The sequence below is a fragment of the Manis pentadactyla genome, chromosome 8 (genome assembly GCF_030020395.1).
Source record: "Manis pentadactyla isolate mManPen7 chromosome 8, mManPen7.hap1, whole genome shotgun sequence".
Taxonomy (NCBI): Eukaryota; Metazoa; Chordata; class Mammalia; order Pholidota; family Manidae; genus Manis; species Manis pentadactyla.
In genome coordinates, this window is record NC_080026.1 from 34,443,584 (window position 1) to 34,461,767 (window position 18,184).

Below are 18,184 nucleotides of genomic sequence, written 5' to 3' on the forward strand. Positions count from 1 at the left end.
GTGAAAAAAAGAAATCTGAGGCATAATACATAAGGCATAATTCCATATATGTTATATATTTAAAATACACACTTACATGTTCACATTTGTATTTAATAATAGCTGTTATTGAGTCGCATTGTTCTAAACATGCTAAAGAATGACTTCATTTAATTCTCACAACCTGTCTGTTCCCGATCTACAGATAAGGAAACAGAGGCACAGAGAAATTAAGTAACTTCCCCCAGATGAGATTTAAACCCAGGCATTCTGACTCCTGAAAAACCATGAAGCTACACAGAGAAACCTAGAAGGAAGCAGTGTTCAATGAGCTTACCCTAGGAATGGAGGAGGTATGGGGGAAAGGGAATTTGCAAGTTTTTCATGTGTCTCTATACTGATTGAATCTTCCACAAAATGTGTTCATCATTTATGTACATATTTTTAAAGGGGAAAAGTTTGGCAAGGGACTCACTTTTGTTCTGTTGTGTAAACAAATTTTAAAATAATTTGTGAGATAAAAATTTGGAGAATTTTTTCTTCAGACATTTCCACGTTCCTCTACTTAAATTGTGTGACATGTTTGAGGTTTCTGTGTTATCTCTTACAGTCTTTCAATTTTTTGATATTACATTGGTGAACCACATACTGATTTCATTATCACAGATAACCCAGTTAAATATTAAGTACTATTAATCATTTAGTATTTTATAGCCTCATCTCTAGTTATAAAGTAAGAATTCCACATGCCTCCTAACAGTTCCTTGAAAATGGAGCTGGTTTGGAATTCAGTCTTTATTGTCCTCCTAAGTTTTTCGTGCTGGGGATTAGACTGGGAATCTGACCGAAATTTCATTTCAGCTGCTGGTCCTCTAACCAGTGACTTGCTGCACAACCTGGAGGATCCACTGGGAAGCAAGGGTTCTAACGTCGTAGCAGAGGAAGAAGACATTTATGTTTGTCACCAGCCACTGCCTGCTTTCCTGCAGGATTACTTCAGCAGTGTTCGTGCCAGTAAGGTCACTCATTATAAAGTATTTCTGCCATGGGCCCGGCTTCTCCCAGCAGGAAGCTCCAAGAACCCCAGCAGGAGAACCGTGCAGTGCTACCGGCGGCTCCTGGAGGCACTCAGGACCGCCCAGCTTCAGCCCCTGGTCGTCCTGCACCACCAGGCCCTCCCTGCCCACACCATTCAGAGAAGTGCAGGCTTTGCTGAACTCTTTGCTGACTATGCCGCATTCGCCTTCCACTCCTTTGGCGACCTAGTTGAGGTCTGGCTCACTTTTAGTGATTTGGAGAAGGTGATAGCAGAGCTTCCTCACCAGGAATCAAGATCTTCGCGTCTCCAGACCCTCACTGATGCCCACAGAAAAGTCTATGAGATTTACCACAAAAAATATGCTTCTCAAGGTGAGTACATATGACGCTGACTGTTGGCCCACCAGCAGCCTCCATCCCCCACCTTCCCCCGTCCTCCCAAAAGCAGGACTTGGCATTTCTTCCCACTCACCTTCCATAATCCTGTTGTATCTATTCATTAAGGGGAAATTAGTAATATCATATTGGCGATTAACCAGTGGAAAGAGGTGGGAGTGGCTTACATAGGATAGTGCCCAGAGGTTCCTTTGAAAAATATCTTTCAAGCACCCCTTCCCCAGACCCGAGTCTGTCGCGGCCCGTTACCTTTCTGTCCTACTTCCCTCCCCAGAGTCCTCACTCTTCCAAGGCTTCCTCAGCCTCCCCCTTCTCCTATGCAAAGCCACTTACACTTTCTACCTAAGGCTTATATTCCAGTAGGGACGACAAAGATAAAATAACCGTATACTGATGGGTGGTGAGAAGAACGTAATTGAAATTGTCCATATTCTTGCTTCGCAGCTGCCTGAGGTTCTGATTCAGCAGGTGTGGCAGAACCAGGGCATTTGTGGTTTTATTAAATTCCTAGGTGAATCTGAGGTACACCAGTTTTGGCTTATATATGCCTTCTTGTTTTTATTATATACTTATGTTATTTGTATATATAATTATATAATATATAAGTATACTTGTATATTCTACTTTTTAAATTTAAGATAGTTTATGAGTATGTTTTCATCGTTCAATCGTTTTAAATATTTCTCTCATTTCTATATGAAGTTTATTTAATTTTCTGTTGCAGTGAACATTCCTGTGTGTAAATACTTGACCACTGCAGATAACGTCCAATGGATTCTTAGAATTGAAATTACTAGGTCAACAAATGTGCATTCTTTAAGACTTTAAAGCATGTTGCTAAATTATTTTCCAGAACAGTGTATACCAACAGTTATAAAATTGTTCTTCTGACCCCACTCAGCTTGTTTTCAAAGATGAAATTATTTTCGTCATTGGCAATTTGACAGCTGAAAACTATTCTCCTTATATGCTTCATTTGCATGTATTTATAGAGAGATTGAACATTTTTTTTCTATGTTAAAAATAAAAGCAGGGCAAGGAAGAAAATAGTGTAAGTGTGAATGGGAGTTGTCAGGCTATGCTCAGGCCATCACTTCAGCAGACTGGAATGCAGAGGGCAGACCATGCGCCTTGGAGAAGAGGATTCCCGGCCGAGAGAAGAGTGGAAAGCCCCGCCGTGAGCTTAATGAACTAGGAGTAGAGGGTGGGAGAGGTACGATACCTCTCTTTAATATTCAGTTGAAACCGAATTCTTTGGAAAGCCTATCTTTGGGTGGGTGAACAAATAAATGTTGGCTGTTATTCTACTGAGGAAGTGCTGGGTAAATCAACTTTGAAAGAAGGCAAGACTGAAGTTGGATTATCTCAAATAAAGGTAAATCTAATTTTGAGAGCAGACACCAAAGAATTATTTACATTATAAAACTATATATACATGTTCACTAAAATATTTTGCTTATTTCATTTTTAATCTTCATCAGGTTACTAAAGACTTGCTTCTTTAAACTCATATTTTCTTTCTTCTTCTGCTCATCTCTTCCATCTTTCATTTGGTGTTTCATCAATATTATGCAGGACACAAAAAATAACTTCTCTTTTCAGTCTCCTTACTATTCCAAACTGTGGTTTTGCATCTTTCTCTCTTATTCTCCCCTCACTTTTTATTTCAACCTCATAGGTTTGTTGTTCTTTTTAAAATATATCATTTAATATGCACAGAAAAGTTATATAACATGTGTTGGTTAAAAGCAAAATTCTATAACAAATACCCATTAAGTGACCACTCAATCCAACAACAAAAATATAACAGGGTACCACCTCACATCAAGTAGGATGGCTGTAATTTTTTAAAAGACATAAAATAACAAATGTTGGTTATGATGTGGAGAAACTGGAACCCATACTGCTTATGGAAATTAACAATGGTGTAGCTGTTTCAGAAAATAGTCTGGTAGTTCCTCAAACAGTTAATCTTTAGAGTTCCCATATAACAATTCCTCCCCTACCTCAGAGAATGAAATGAGAAATATATCCAAGAGAAATGAAAACAAATGTCAAGGAGAAAAGTCATCACCAACATTTATAGCACCATTATTTATAATAATCCAAAGTGGAAACAACCCGAATGTCCATCAATTGATGGATAAACCATATGTGGCCTATCCATATAATGGAATGTTATTCAGCCATGAAGAGGAATGAAGTATTGATATATGCCACAACATGGATAAACCTGAGAGACATGCTAAGTGAAAGCAGCCAGTCAGAAAAGATCATATATTACATGATTTCATTTATATTCAGTGTCCAGAATAGGCAGAGACATTAAAGTAGATTAGCAATGTCTAAGGCTAGAAGTGATTGCTAATGGGTACAGAATTTCTTTTTGGGTGATTAAAATGTTCTGCAATTAGATAGTGGAGATAGTTGCACAACTCAGTGAATATATTAAAAACCACTGAATTGTATACTTTAAAGGGGTGAGTTTTATGATGTATGATTATATCTCAATTTTTTAAATGTTAAAAAATAGGTGGAAGGGTTGAGAGTTTATAAAACAAAACTAAACAAACCACAACTTACATCTACCTGTATATTCCTCCCTATTCCATTGCACAGTCTCCCCATCCACCACCCCAGGTTACAACTATGCTAAGTATTCTGCTTTTCATTTATCATCTCATGGCTTTTCCCCCTCATTTGGTGTCCATAATGACTTAGAGGTACAAAGCAGAGATTTTAAATAAAATAATTTTTAATCACAGAAAAGATGGCATTTTAGCAAAGAAAGCACATTCACCTTGTGTGTTTTTCTTTTAATGTGTTAAAGGAGTTCCCATGTACTGCCAATTAGAAAATAGTTTGAAAGGCAGTTCTGATTCTTTCCTAAGAATATTTTTTACCAGGTGTGATTTACTTATGGTGAAATGCATAGATTAATTTTATAATTTGATTAGTTTTGACAAACACTTTCATCCATGTAACCCATACCCTTATAAGACATTAACCAAACCTCAGAAAATTCCCTTCCTGACTAGTGTATCCCTTCCTAATCAATCCCTACCCCCAGAAGCAACCACTGATCTGATTCCTATCAGCATAGATATGAGTGGAATCACATAGTATTTTGTGTCTGTCTTCTTTCACTCAACATGTTTGTGAGATTCATTCATTTCATTGCTACAGTAGTAATTTGCTCCTTTTTTTCTTTCTATTATCTAAGTATCTAAGATCTATTCTAATGATCTAAGTATCATTCTATTATGGTTGTATCACAGTTAAGGGGCATTTGGGCTATTTCCAGTTTATCTATTATGTATAAAGCCACTATGAACATTCTTATTCAAGTTTTTAAATGGACATATGTTTTCATTTCTCTTGTATAAATACCTAGGAGTGGAATTTTTAGGTCATAGAGTGGAAGTGTATTTGACTCTTTAAGAAACTGTCAGTTTTCCAAGGTAGTTGTTCCATTTGACACTCCCACTAGCAAAATGAGAGTTTCAGTGGCCCTTGCCAACATTTGGCATTGTCATCTTTTCTATTTTAGCCATTCTAATGGTATCTCATTGTGATGTTCATTACTTCTTTAAAATATAGTTTCTATCCAAAATGTGCAAGTGCATAAACAACAGAGTATTCAATCTTGCTTGGTTTGATTTTGAACACCATAAAAGATTATTTTATTTTTTGTATCCTCTAGAGCTTTCCTTTTTTCAAACAAAATTGTTTCCAAGTCTTATCCATGTTGTTGAATATAGCTACTGTATTCTTTTTCACTGCTGTATAGTAGTCCGTTGTGTGACTAAGCCACATTTTATAAATTCATTCTGCTTATAGGCTTTTAATTGTCACATTTGTTTAGTATTATGAATATAGCTGTGAACATTCTTGTACTTGTTTCTTTTTGTACATGTGCAAGAGTTTCTCTGGTGTGTACAGGTGATTGCTAATTATGTGGGATATAAATGTTTAGCTTTGAGAGATAATGTAAATTGTTTTCTATTGTAGCTGTACCAATTTACAGTTCCATGAGCAATGTGCAAGATAGTTGTCATTTTTAGGTCTTGTTTGGCCCCCTCCAACACTTGTAATTTCCAGAATTATAAATTTTTCTAATCTAATGAATTTACAAGCATTTGCCAATCTAATGGATTTAAAAGCATTTCTTTATGCTCTTATTAACCAGATCACTATTCAGGTTGAGCATGCTTTCATGTGTTTATTAGCCATATTTGTATCCTCTTCTGTAAAATTCCAGTTATGTCTTTTATCCACATAGGTGTTTGAGTTGTCTCTTCTAATTAACTTATCAAAATTCATTATACATTCTTAAATCTAATCTGTATTGGTTATATGTGATGACAATACTTTTCCAGTTGGTGTCTTTTCTTTTCAGTCTTTTTGTGGAGTCTTTGATGAACAGAAGTACTTACTTCAAATATAGACTTACCAATATTTTCTTTTTGTTGATTTTTCTGTATATTTTTTAATGATACTTTTTACAATTGTTTACATTCATTTCTCCACTCCTTAAAATTCTGAGTTTCCAAATGTTTTCATTCTTCTCTCTTCCCTGGTAAATCTTAAAGTGCATCTTTCCATACCCATTTTTGGGGGAGTTTCTTTCTGTTATTACTAGATATTTCTTAATGATTGAGAGGCAATCACTTAAAAGTCAAAGATAATACGCAAAATTGAAAGTCATTCTTGGTTTGTAAGAACTTTTTCCTTTTTTAATCAACACTTTTAAAAAGTAATAGACTATTTTTTAGAACAGTATTAGATGTACAGAAAAATGAGCAAATAGCATAAAGTTCCCATATGACCCTCTCCCTGTACCTGGTTTTCCCTAATACTATCTTAGTATGATACATTTGTGATAATTAATGAATCAATATTGATAAATTATATTAACTAACATCCATATTTTATTCAGATTTACTTAGTTTTTTCCTTAATGTCCTTACTGTTCCACGATCTCATCCAGGATACAACATTACATTTAGTTGTCATGTCTCTTTAGGCAACTCTGGGCTGTGAGAGTTTCTCAGGTTTTCCATGTTTTGAAGACTTGCTTGACAGTGTTGAGGACTCCTGGCCGGGTATTTTGTAGGATACCTCTCTTTAAAAATAGCTCTATTGAGAATAACTCACCCATTTAAAGTGTACAATTCAATGGTTTTTAGTGTATTCACAGATATATGCAACCATCATCACAGTCAATTTTTGAACATTTTTATCACCTCAGAAAGAAGCCTTCCACCTTTAAACTGTCACTTCCTACCTCCTATTCCCCTCCCCCATTCCAGTCCTAAGCAAACACTAATTAACCTTCTGTAGGTATAGATTTCCTTGTTCTGAACATTTCATATGAATGGAAAAATGTAATATGTAATCTTTGTGACTGTCTATTTAGTATTTGATGTTTTAAAGAGGAAAATCACAGAATAAATGCCATTTTCATCATATCTTACCAAGGGTACATACTATCAACATGATTTATACTACTGATGTTCAACATCACACCTTAATCACCTGGCTGAAGTAGTGTTTGTCAGGTATTTCCACTGTAAAGTTACTCATTTTTCCTCTTTTCCATACTTTACTCTTTGGAATGAAGTCACTATATACAGCTCACAATTAAGAAGAGGGGAGCATTTAGGAATGGGAGTTATATTCCTGCTAATAAAAAGTTTTTAAAAGTTTTTCGCTAAACTTAACCAATAAGGCAAAAGACTCGTACACTGAAAACTTTAAAACATTGCTGAAAGAAATTAAAGAAACCAAAAATAAATGGAAAGACACCCTTTGTTTTTGTTATGTAAAGGCTTAATATTGTTGAGATTTCAATATGATCAAAGTGATCTACAGATTCAGTAAAATCCCTATCAAAACCCCAATGACATTTTTTGCAAAGTTAGAAAAAAAATCCTTAAATACATATGAAATCTCAAGGGACCACAAATAGTGAAACATTCTTAAAGAACAAAGTTCGAGGACTCACACTTCCTGATTTCAAAACTTACTAAAATGCTGCAGTAATCAAAACAATATTATACTAGCATAATGTTGGTATATAGACCAATGGAAGAGAATAGAAAGCCCAGAAATAAACCTTCACCCATATGGTCAAATAATTTCAGCAAGTGTGCCAAGACCAATGGAGAAAAGACAGTCTTTTCAATAAATGGTGCTGGGATAACTGGATATCCACATGCAAAGGTACAAAGTTGGACATCTACCTTACAACATATACAAAAATTAACTCACAGTGAATCAAAGACTAAATGTAAGAGCTAACACTACAAAACTCTTAGAAGAAAACATAAGGAAAAAAATTTATGACATTGGATTTGGCAATGATTTCTTAGCCGTGGCAACTAAAAGTACAGGCAACAAAAGTAGACAAATAAGACTTTTCAAAATTTAAAACTTTCATGCATTAAGGGATACAATCAGCAGATGGAAAAAGCAACTGACAGAATGGGAAAAAATATTCGCAAATCATATAATTGATAAGAGATTAATAGCTAACCTATATAAAGAACTCCTAACTCAACAACAACACACAACAACCCCATTAAGAGGTGGGCAAAGGGCTTCAACTGACATTTTTCCATAGAAGATATGCAGATGGCCAATAAGCCCATGAAAAGATGCTCAGCAACAGCAGTCATTAGGGAATGTAAATCAAAACTACAGTGGGATACCACTTCACACCTATTAGGATGGCTATTATTTTAAAAGCAGAAAACCACAGGTAATGATCAGGATATAGAATGTAATTTTTGTGCACTGCTGGCAGGAATGTAAAATGGTATAGATGCTAAGGAAAACAGTATGGCAGTTCCTCAAGAAATTGAACATAGAATTATCATGTGATCTGGCACTTGTCTAGTATATACCCAAAATAATTGAAAGCAGAGATTTTTTTTGTATTGGTATACAATCTTATATTAGTTTCAAAATACATACTACACAGTGGTTCAACAGTTACCCATATTATTAAATCCTCACCCCCACTAGTACAGCTACTATCTGTCAACAAAGGAAGATGTTACAGAATCATTAGCTGTATTCTCCATGCTGTACTATTATCCCACTGACCAACTTACATTATGATTGAGAATTTCCATGCCCCTTTATCCCTCTCACCCACCCTAACTTCTTCCCCATGGTAACCACTAGTCCCTTCTTGGTATCTATGAGTCTACTGCTGTTTTGTTCATTCTGTTTTGCTTTGTATTTATATTCCACAAATAAGTGAAATCACATAGTATTTGTCTTTCTCTGCCTGGGTTATTTCACTGAACATACTACCCTCTAGATTCATCCATGTTGTTGCAAATGGCAGGATTTCTTTTCTTTGTATGGCTGAATAATATTCCATTGTGTATATGTACCACATCTTCTTTATCCATTCATCTGTTGATCAGCACTTGGCTGCTTCCATATCTTGGCTATTGTAAATAGTGATGCAATAATCTTTTCAGATCAGGGATGCATATATCTTTTCAGATCAGGGATTTTATTTTTCTACTAAAAATAGAAATTCCTAGAAGTAGAATTACTGGGTCATATGGTATTTCTTTTTTAGTTTTCAGAGGATTCTCCATACTTCTTTCCACAGTGGCTGCACCAATTGACATTCCCACTAACAGTGTAGGAGGGTTCCCATTTCTCCACACCCTCACCAGTACTTGTTATTTCTTGTCTTTTGGATAGTGGCCATTCTGACTGGTGTGAGGTGATATCTCATTGTGGTTTTGATTTGCATTTCCCTGATCATTAGCAATGTGGAGCGTCTTTTCATGTGCCTGTTGGCCTGTATTTCTTCTTCAGAGAAATGTCTGTTCAGATCCTCTGAAAGCAGAGATTTGAATAGATATTTGTACACCCGTGTTCATAGTGGCATCATTCACAACAGTCAAATGGTGGAAATAACCCAAATCCCCATGGATGCATGAATGGATAAACAAAATGTGTTACATGCATACAATGAAGTATATTCAGCCTTAAAAAAAACTGAAATTCTGATGCATGCTATAACATGGATGATCTTGAAGACATTATGCTAAATGAAGTAAAGGACAAATATTACATGATCCCACCTAAATGAGGGACCTAGAATAGTCAAATTCACAGAAACAGAAAATAGAATATTGGTTACCAGGGGCTGGGAGGAGGGGGAAATGAGGAGTTACTGTTCAATGGATAGAGTTTCAGTTTGGGATGATGGAAAAGTTTTGGAGATAGATAGTGGTGATGTTTGCACAACAATGTAAATGTACTTAATGCCACTGAACTGTACACTTTAAAGAATTTTAATCATAAATTCTATGTTATGTGTATTTTACCCTGATTTTTAAAATGGTCTTTTATAATCTTTCTACATATTTTATTATAAATCTTTTACTGATGTGTTCAGCGTGCTGGGGAGGATACAGAAGAAGAGGATTCTTGGCAGAGCTTTGGAGGGAGGGAACAGTGAACATCCCTCTCATGGGAAGAACAAAATTACAGCATCCTCCACGTGCACAACACTGGGCACACTCTAGGGTAACACGTAATACCCACCCACCCCTGACAATAGTGGCTTGAAGTATTGACATTAGCAGTTCAATATTGACCTGATTACTCTTATTAAAGCATTTAGGGCAAAAGGAAAGGAGCTATTTTGTGTGGGTAACTGCGATTGGAAGAACAACTTCCTTTGCATTGCAAACATGCAAGCTATCCTGTAGTGAGGTCTAGTGATGGTTATGAGGGACATGAACTTACCCAGGGCTAGCAGTGATTTGCTATATAGGCTTAAAACAGTTAATTCTCAACCCACAGCAAATACTGATTTTGAGTTCTTTAGACACAAAACACCTATCTTTAACCATATCCAGCAAAAATTGCAAGATAAATTGTCTTAAACCAGAGCAATTACCCCACCCCTACCTTCAGTCCCATAGAAAATATGAACTGCAAGCTTAGAGTGAGTATCTAGTTTTGAATAATCTGCATTTTATATTATCTTAAGAAATGCCCTGGGAATAGATTGGGAACCATATTTGGGAAGTTTGGTTATTTCATATGATATGAGAATTTCTGGAATTTCAGGTAAATTTGTTCACTCTAATTCTAAAACACCTTGCGAAGTCAAAAAGAAATGCTTTGGGGGTTAATTGTGCTTAGGGATTAACTGTACTCTTTTTTCATTTCATTTGTCTAGAGATGATACTAATTTGTACATTGTAAAATGTTACGTACAAGCTAAGAACATATGTGCTATGTGTGCCCACATGATTGATAGAAGGAAGGATGGAAATCTGTGGAAGGTGAAATGGATCCATCAGGCACAATCATTGAAACACTGGAAAAGAGCAGTATTTAACCAGAATGAGGACTAAATGTCTCTGAGTGATACTCTCTGCTCAGAGGATTTCAAAGTTCCACTATGCTTATCAGAATAATCACTTTTCTATTTGGCAATGATTGTTAATGGTGGAGATCTTTCTCCTGCATAGACTTTGGAAGAAAGAGAAAAGTCAGGCATATAGTCTTATACTTAGACTCAAACTCTGGTTTTACTCCATTTTTGTTTAGTGTTTCCAAATCACAGGCCTGCTCTGCACCCAGTCCTAAACTTGGTATTTGAAGGGATTACTATTTTGAAATTTGCTCCTCAAGGAACATACAATCCAATGGGAGATAAAGATTTATGCACATCACAGAGTTAGACAGCACCCGGGGAACCCAAGTTTGCAGCAGGGTTTCGCAGATGCTGAGGGCCACTGCCGCAGAAGGACCCTGGAGGCTTGTTTAGAATTCACTCCTGCCCGGGCCCACCCCAGGCTGCCAGTGAGCACGGCTCACTCTAGCAAGGCGATTCTCATGCACACACTCTAGATAATCAAAAAGTGGGTACAAGCTGCACGTTTATATTTCCTTTGTTTTCCCCTCAATGCACAGTAAGGACTGGACTGATGCTTGTACAACGAGTTAAGGACAGGTAACAGCAGCTCCCAGAGAGCACACTGCCTTTAAGAAGTTACGGGAAGAGTTCTCTCCTTACTGCCTCTTATGTTGCTGAGGGCTGAGCAGGGTAACTGCTTTTATTCTTCTAAAAGACTTTTACAAGCGTTTCAGAGTTCTTGTTTATATGAAACATTCTCTCAAGGGACTTTTTTTTTTTTTTAAGCCACCTTGTTTTCTAAAATCTTTCAGCTGGGGTAAAGTCATATGAGTGATTTCTTCAGAAATTTTTTTTAAAGTCGGCGAACATGGACTGAAAAGGCCAGTAGGAAGTGAGTCCCCAGGCAGCTTCTGCGGTCAGGGCTTCCTGCTTCGCTCACCTGCGGCTCCTTCTTCTGGTTGATTTCAGGCCGAAAACTCTCTGTGGTCCTGCGAGCGGACGCGGTCGACGAGTTGCTGCTGGAACCCTCCACGTCTGCGCTCGCCAAGGTGAGAACAGCCCAAAGAAACAACATCTGTAACATCAGAGGAAAGTTGTGAATTTAATTTTAAAAAACAAGAGAAGCTTTTGTCTACTGGCTTGGCATTTTTGTTAATGCCTCTTCTGAGTGGACTACATTCTGTAGATCCGAAATTACTTTAAAAACAATATCTCATTTGTTGCAGCCCCAGCTCTTGGTCGAGTGTCAGCTTTTTGCCTACGCAGAAGTTAAATGCCTCTGCTTTCTCTGGTTTGTTATTAAAAGAGGCCAAAATAGCTTATTAGAGGATAGGTTAGTTTATAGCAAAACAGATAGTAGGATAAAAGGTTTTTGTTTTTAAATAATGTCCCCTCTAGAGTACCCATCCTGGTTTCTACCTCCTGTAAATACAACTTTTTAACTATAAGTTTGATAAGAAAAGTTACAACATTTGAGAATTAAACAGCTTTGACCCCTGTAACACTGGCTGCTGGGCAGGGTTGAAAGCCATCAGAAAAAGCTGAGTTCTGTAGTTCTGAGGCACTGACAGGGTGTGGCACAGATACCACCCTGCAATACGACAGACACTGGTATCTATGCTATGATGGGGGCCCCATATGTCAGGGTCTGTTCTTCACATTTACCAGCTCAGGACCTTAAAATCCAGGTGTGATAAAGGCCTGAATAACAGCTTTAGGGCTGACTGGTGAGAATGGCATCTAAATTAATTTACAAGGGATGATAACTGCTATCAGTTATGAACTCAGGAGACCAAGGTGCTGATCAGAAAAGTGCTTATTGAGCAATAGCCTTTGAACTGGTCTCTCTGGTCCAGTCTAGGCCATACAGTGCTTCTCGGTCATCTTGCAAAAGCACAGTTTTGATCAATTCTGTTTGGAAGCTGTACTCCCCTGAACTGGCGCAAGTCCCTCGGGGCTGTCCAGGGTGCAGCTCACCCAGGCTGTCTTACTCTCTGTCCAGCTTTTTCCCAGTGCATATGCTATGCCTTTTTCCTGATCTGCATTCCCTACTTAATGCTGTTCCTGTTCTCCTAGCCTTCCTCAAATCTCTTCCAACAAAAGTCTGCCCATTTTCAACAACCATGTGAATCAAGAAGCCTTACTTAACAATACTCCCTGACTCAACCTAATATGATTTCTCCCTGATGTGGGACCCTTAGGAGTTTGAGTAGACCAGCAGTTTCCAAGCTCTGGTGTGTATAGAATCACCTGGAAAGCTAGTAAAGCACAGGCTGAGGCTTAAATGTGAAGGGACAATCATTGGCTTCTCAAGTTCCCAGGTGAGTCAGATCCTCACCAAGATTTGAGGACAACTGGTATGAACTTTTCTTATAGCACTTCTAGTTTTCTGCACTTTCTTGTAATTGGCACACTTACCAACTTTCTCATTAAGTTGTAAGCCTCTGTAGATCTCATCTTTAAACACGAATTCCCACCTGCTGTACTCAGCACAGTGACTTTCAAGAGTAGGAACTCAATTACTATGTGTCACATGGAATTGACAGACAAATGCAAGAGCAGTGAGGGCCAGTAGGAGAAGATTCAAGTGGTGCCAAGGTAGGGGAGCAAGTGTGCAGATTGCTTGGTAAACATGATAATTTGACCGGGAAAGTCACAGGGAGCCAGTGATTAGGCAGTTATCATGGGTCCACAGTGCGTTGATTGTCACCAAATGCCATTCAGGGTCTTTGTCCTGAGGGAAAAAAATGACCCATGAGGGGGAGAAGACAGATAATGATCTAGTCGTAACAAGGATAGAAATGGCTTGCTGAGACGGGTGGGGCAGGAATCACAGTGGTATCTTTATGTGTTCATACTGTCTGAATCTGAAGTTCTTAGAGCACATGCAGGCCATAGACAGGCGAAGGGTATGTCCAGGACCGTGAGAGCTGTATTCTCAGATAACAGAATGGGCCAGGCTAGGGCCAACTGAGGTGGAATTTTAACTGTGGCCGCCTGAAAGTAGGCAGTGACTATAGTACATATAGTCAGTCGAAACCCCAAACCCCAGAAGACACTGCAGAGATCCCTGAGTGGCTATGGGGGGCTGAGGGCTCCACCACCTCCCTGGCAAAGTTTGAAGGCCCTGAAGGAGGTGCTGCGGGGGCATCTCTGGCCTCTGACTCCCTTCCTCAGTGCTCCCCTGCTTGGTTAGAACCCACCACTTTGGCATACAGTACTTCATTCATTCACTCACTTATTCATTTAATTATATGCATTTATCGAGCACTTACTGCAAGCACTTTACTGAGTATATAGAGGACACTGTACTCCCAACATGCAGGCACACCCCAACACACATTCTCACTCCGTCCCCAGCTTCCTCTACCTGCTTTTCCCTTGGAAGATCCCACTTGGAATATTCAGTTTAGTAACAGGGGGAGAAACAAAGAAGAATACTTTGAGTAGTTCTGTTTTGAAATTGCTTATGCTCTAATGACCCTGTTTGCTTATTTCTAGGGCGCGGTTGATTTCCTCTCTCTTGATTTGTCTTATGAATGCCAAAGTGAAGCAAGTTTAAAGCAGAAGCTGGGTAAATTGCAGGTAATTTGAGTCATTTCCCATACTGATGATGAATGGCAAGGGTTCCTGAGAGCATATTAGACATTTAATGCTTCGGCTGATATGTAAACTGAACTTCCACCAACAGTCAGCAGTTCTGCAGAGCTGCATTTGGGGATATTTCCTTTGAAAACATCACTAGAGAACATTCGGGGAAAGTAGGCAGATTCCCCTGGAAAGGATAATGAGGGTTGGCTTGTTAAGGTAAATACAGGGGTATTCTGCTCTCTTGTGTAGAAACTACTGACAATCAAAATTTCAGTGTTCATTCTGAGACTAAAAAAAGACATTTCATGGATGGTGGTCATGGTTGCACAACAATGCTCCTGATATACTTAAGGCTCCTGAACTGAAAAATGATTAAGATGGAAAATTCTGTTATGTGTATTTTACCACACTTTTAAAAAATACATTTCACACCCAGGTGTACTAAACCAGACACCAGCTACGGGATCTTCCTGTAACCTTGGGCCCCTCCTTCTTGTGCCCAGAATTGTTTTTCTCAAGTCTTTAGAGATAGTATGTTAGGTGTCTCCTACCCAACTATCAGTTTTCTCTCCTATGCTTAGTCACTACTATGCAACTTACTTGCTTAATTCCCTGGCGTCCTGACAGCTCCCTATCTCTTGATGGTGTATAAATGATTTTACATCCAGGGTTTGTCTCCAGACTTCCTCAGTCTTAGCAGTATTCCGTACTTCCCCTGAACAGCGGCCTTCTCCCAGGCCCTCTACAGATGTCTGCCACCGTAACCCACCCACACCTTACTCCTGCCTGTGCAGTTTGGGCACAGAACCATTTGCCTTTCCGTTCACCTCTGCGCCCCCTCTTGTTCAATCCCACCACCTTGCCCACCAAGGAGGATGTATTTTCAGAGGAAGTTTATTTTTAAAGGCCAAGCTTACTAATGTCAAATCCTCATGCCTCTGCTTAGTGGAACCTCCATTTTATCTGAGGCAGGAAATTTGAGGCAGACAAATTAGCTTCCCCATGTCTGTGTGTGTTTCCAGATGACCCGTGTAGGTACCATGGCTTTGTGTTCCCTACAAACAACAAGATGATCTAATCAAAGATAGTAGATGCACTCACAAGACATTTGAGTATTAGCTGGTATGATTTTAGTGCCGGTCTATGCCTGGCACTGGATGGGGGGCTTTATCCTCGCATTATCTCTACCCGTCACAGCAAACCCCAAGACTCAACAGGTCAGACACTAGGCAGAGGGCGTCAGAGCCAGATTGGAGCTGGGCTTTCTCATGACACCACACTGTCCCTCCAAAACAAGTCCAAGGTGTTGAGAATATTATAATGAAAGTGGTATTTCTTAAAATCACATATGATTTTAGTTGTTTTTGTAAATACCTGCTCACCTGTATGGGCACTGGCTTGACCCAGAGCCTGCATTTGTAGGCTTGCTAGCCAGATTTCTGGGCCTTCATCAGCACTATAGTGTCTTTAAGTTTTAAATCTTCAATTTAAAACTCATCTGTCTTTAAGGCTTGCTGGTGGCTGTGACAACCAAATCTGTCTTTTGTCTCCGTCAAGGAATTCAACCACAGCTTGTTAAGCAAATGAGTTCAGACACTGCTGGCATTTAAGAACCATCTGGGTGGTGCAGCTGCGGCATGCCTCCGAGGGGCGGTCAATAGAGCACTGGCCCAGTTTCTGCTTGAGGATGTGGTTTATAGTGTTTCCCTTTTTATGGCAAAACATTTTCAAGAAAACCTGCTCCCACCAGTGTCTGGATAAAGCTGTGAACCCTCAGGCCATAGCTGGCCAACCAAATAGTGAAACTGTCCCTAGACAAACTTACCTATCACTTATTTATCACAAAATTATTTATCACATCCTGCAATGGTTCTTTGTTACTCTTATTTCCTTAGGTAGGAGTTAAATTCCAGATGTATTTGACAGCCTAGGTGCTGCCCCAAAGATTTTGATCCCCCAGCAATAAGGAGAGAATTGAGCAGGAGAGGACCCGTCCCTTTCTGGGGTTGTTACATGCCTGGAGCATTTCCCACGCAGTGGTCCCATCCAGGACAGAACGAAGAGCTGAGTTCTCCCCAGGAGAGGCCCTGACTGTGTCCACAGGAACCCGAAGCTGCCCCACAGCTTCCTGTCGCAGTTCCCCTTCCATCCATCATCCCCCCAGCCCACTCGCTCCCTTGGGCTGCAAGGGAAGGGCGGAGGGCAGGGAGGAGCGGGCACCCTCTCTTCCCATCTCCCTCCACAATCCCCACAGCATCCGCACGCCCCTCCCTGAGCCTCAGGGACCGTCAGCTGCCGCTCGCACTGGCACGCAGGTGTCTTAGGCGACTGAGAACATCAGTGAAGAGCCATAGCATATCCACAGTTTCTGAATTCTTCAGAGAGGTGCACGAAGGGATCCCCACATCCACTTACCAGAAAAGGCTCTGCTAAGCCAGGGAATTCTCCACTCAGCAGCAGAAGGCTCCTCCAGTTCTCTAGGCCTGTGATTTCGCAGGCCGTCCCCACTGTGTATTGATCTTTCAGGAAGAAGAAAACCCTCCTTTGTAGGTGGGCTCTCCTGCATGGACCCAGCACTGGGAAAGAACAGGGCTGGGGGAATAGCAACTCCATTAACTGGTCCTGGGACACCTGCTCTGCTTTTCAGAGCTGAAGGCACCTCATCTGTAAAGAATGGACATTGTTACAGTGTCTCTAAGACAATTAAGTGCTGCCACCTTTTTAAGTAGGTGCTATTGGTATCTCTCGGTGGCCTCTAACTCCTCAGAGGAGGAGTCAGTTACCATGAGGAAAATGACCAACCTGAACCTCCAAGAAAGGTAATCTAAGTGAAATCAAACAGCGTGTCAGCGTAGAGATGTTGCCTTCAACTCCAAGATGGCTACAAATGGGAGAAAACATTACACCTGCTCTAATTTTAATGAAGACAGCTTCTTTTAACTTTTTATTAGGAAAAAAATGTCAAATATACCCGAAAGTAAAAGAAAAGTATAATGAAGCCATCCCCAGCTTCAAAAGCTACGGGCTTGTGGCTGACCTTGTTTCATCTACACACTACTTTCCCCCTCCCAAACCACATTGTTTTGAAGGAAACTCCAGACATTCATAAATATTGTGATGGTGGAACCTGATTGAGCTTCTTGTAGTAACACTGACAGGAGCAGACAGCCTTGTTCCTGGTAACACCGCCTGGTTCTGGGAGGTGCCTTAAAGCCCAAGATGAAGGCATGGATGAGGCCGACCGTTGATGGGCGCTGCTGGGAGGGTGGTCTATGTTATTGAAAAGTGTAGACCTTTCTCCCTCAGAGTCTAGACTCACTCCCTTCATTAACTGAGATGGCTGGAGGTCATTTCCAAAACCAGACTGGTTGTACCTTCTTGTCTTGAAAAGCTGTCTGTGTTATTAAAAGACCTTTTCTAGGCATCTTCAGCTCACTTCCTGGCCTTTATCTTTTTCAGACTATTGAGCCAAAAGTGAAAGTTTTCATCTTCAATTTAAAACTCCACGACTGCCCCTCTACCAGGAAGAACCCAGCCAGGCTTCTCTTTAGCCTTCTGGAAGGTCAGTAGACCATCACTGGAGAGGTTTTCAGTGACATTTGGTACACTGGCTTGGGTGGGTAGCAGTCTGGAAATTCTGGAGTTTCAATGGCAGGAGGGGCCAGAGGTGGGCTGGTCTGAGGGCCCACCCAGGTAGGTTTAGTGTCCCTTGCCTTCCTGTTGTTGGTCCCTTAGCTCCTAAGCTTTTGACCCAGAAAGAAGAGAGGTTCTGTC

General features: G+C 39.7%; 1 protein-coding gene across 1 annotated transcript in view; it reads left to right on the forward strand.

The window, feature by feature from the left end:
• Nucleotides 1-749: 749 nt before the first annotated feature.
• LCT (lactase) overlaps nucleotides 750-18,184 on the forward strand; it is a 50,392-nt gene continuing 32,957 nt past the window's right edge. Inside the window, 4 exon segments of the mRNA XM_036886651.2 lie at nucleotides 750-1,389; nucleotides 11,789-11,868; nucleotides 14,321-14,404; nucleotides 17,870-17,972. Of these exon segments, the coding sequence (XP_036742546.2) occupies nucleotides 750-1,389; nucleotides 11,789-11,868; nucleotides 14,321-14,404; nucleotides 17,870-17,972 (907 nt within the window).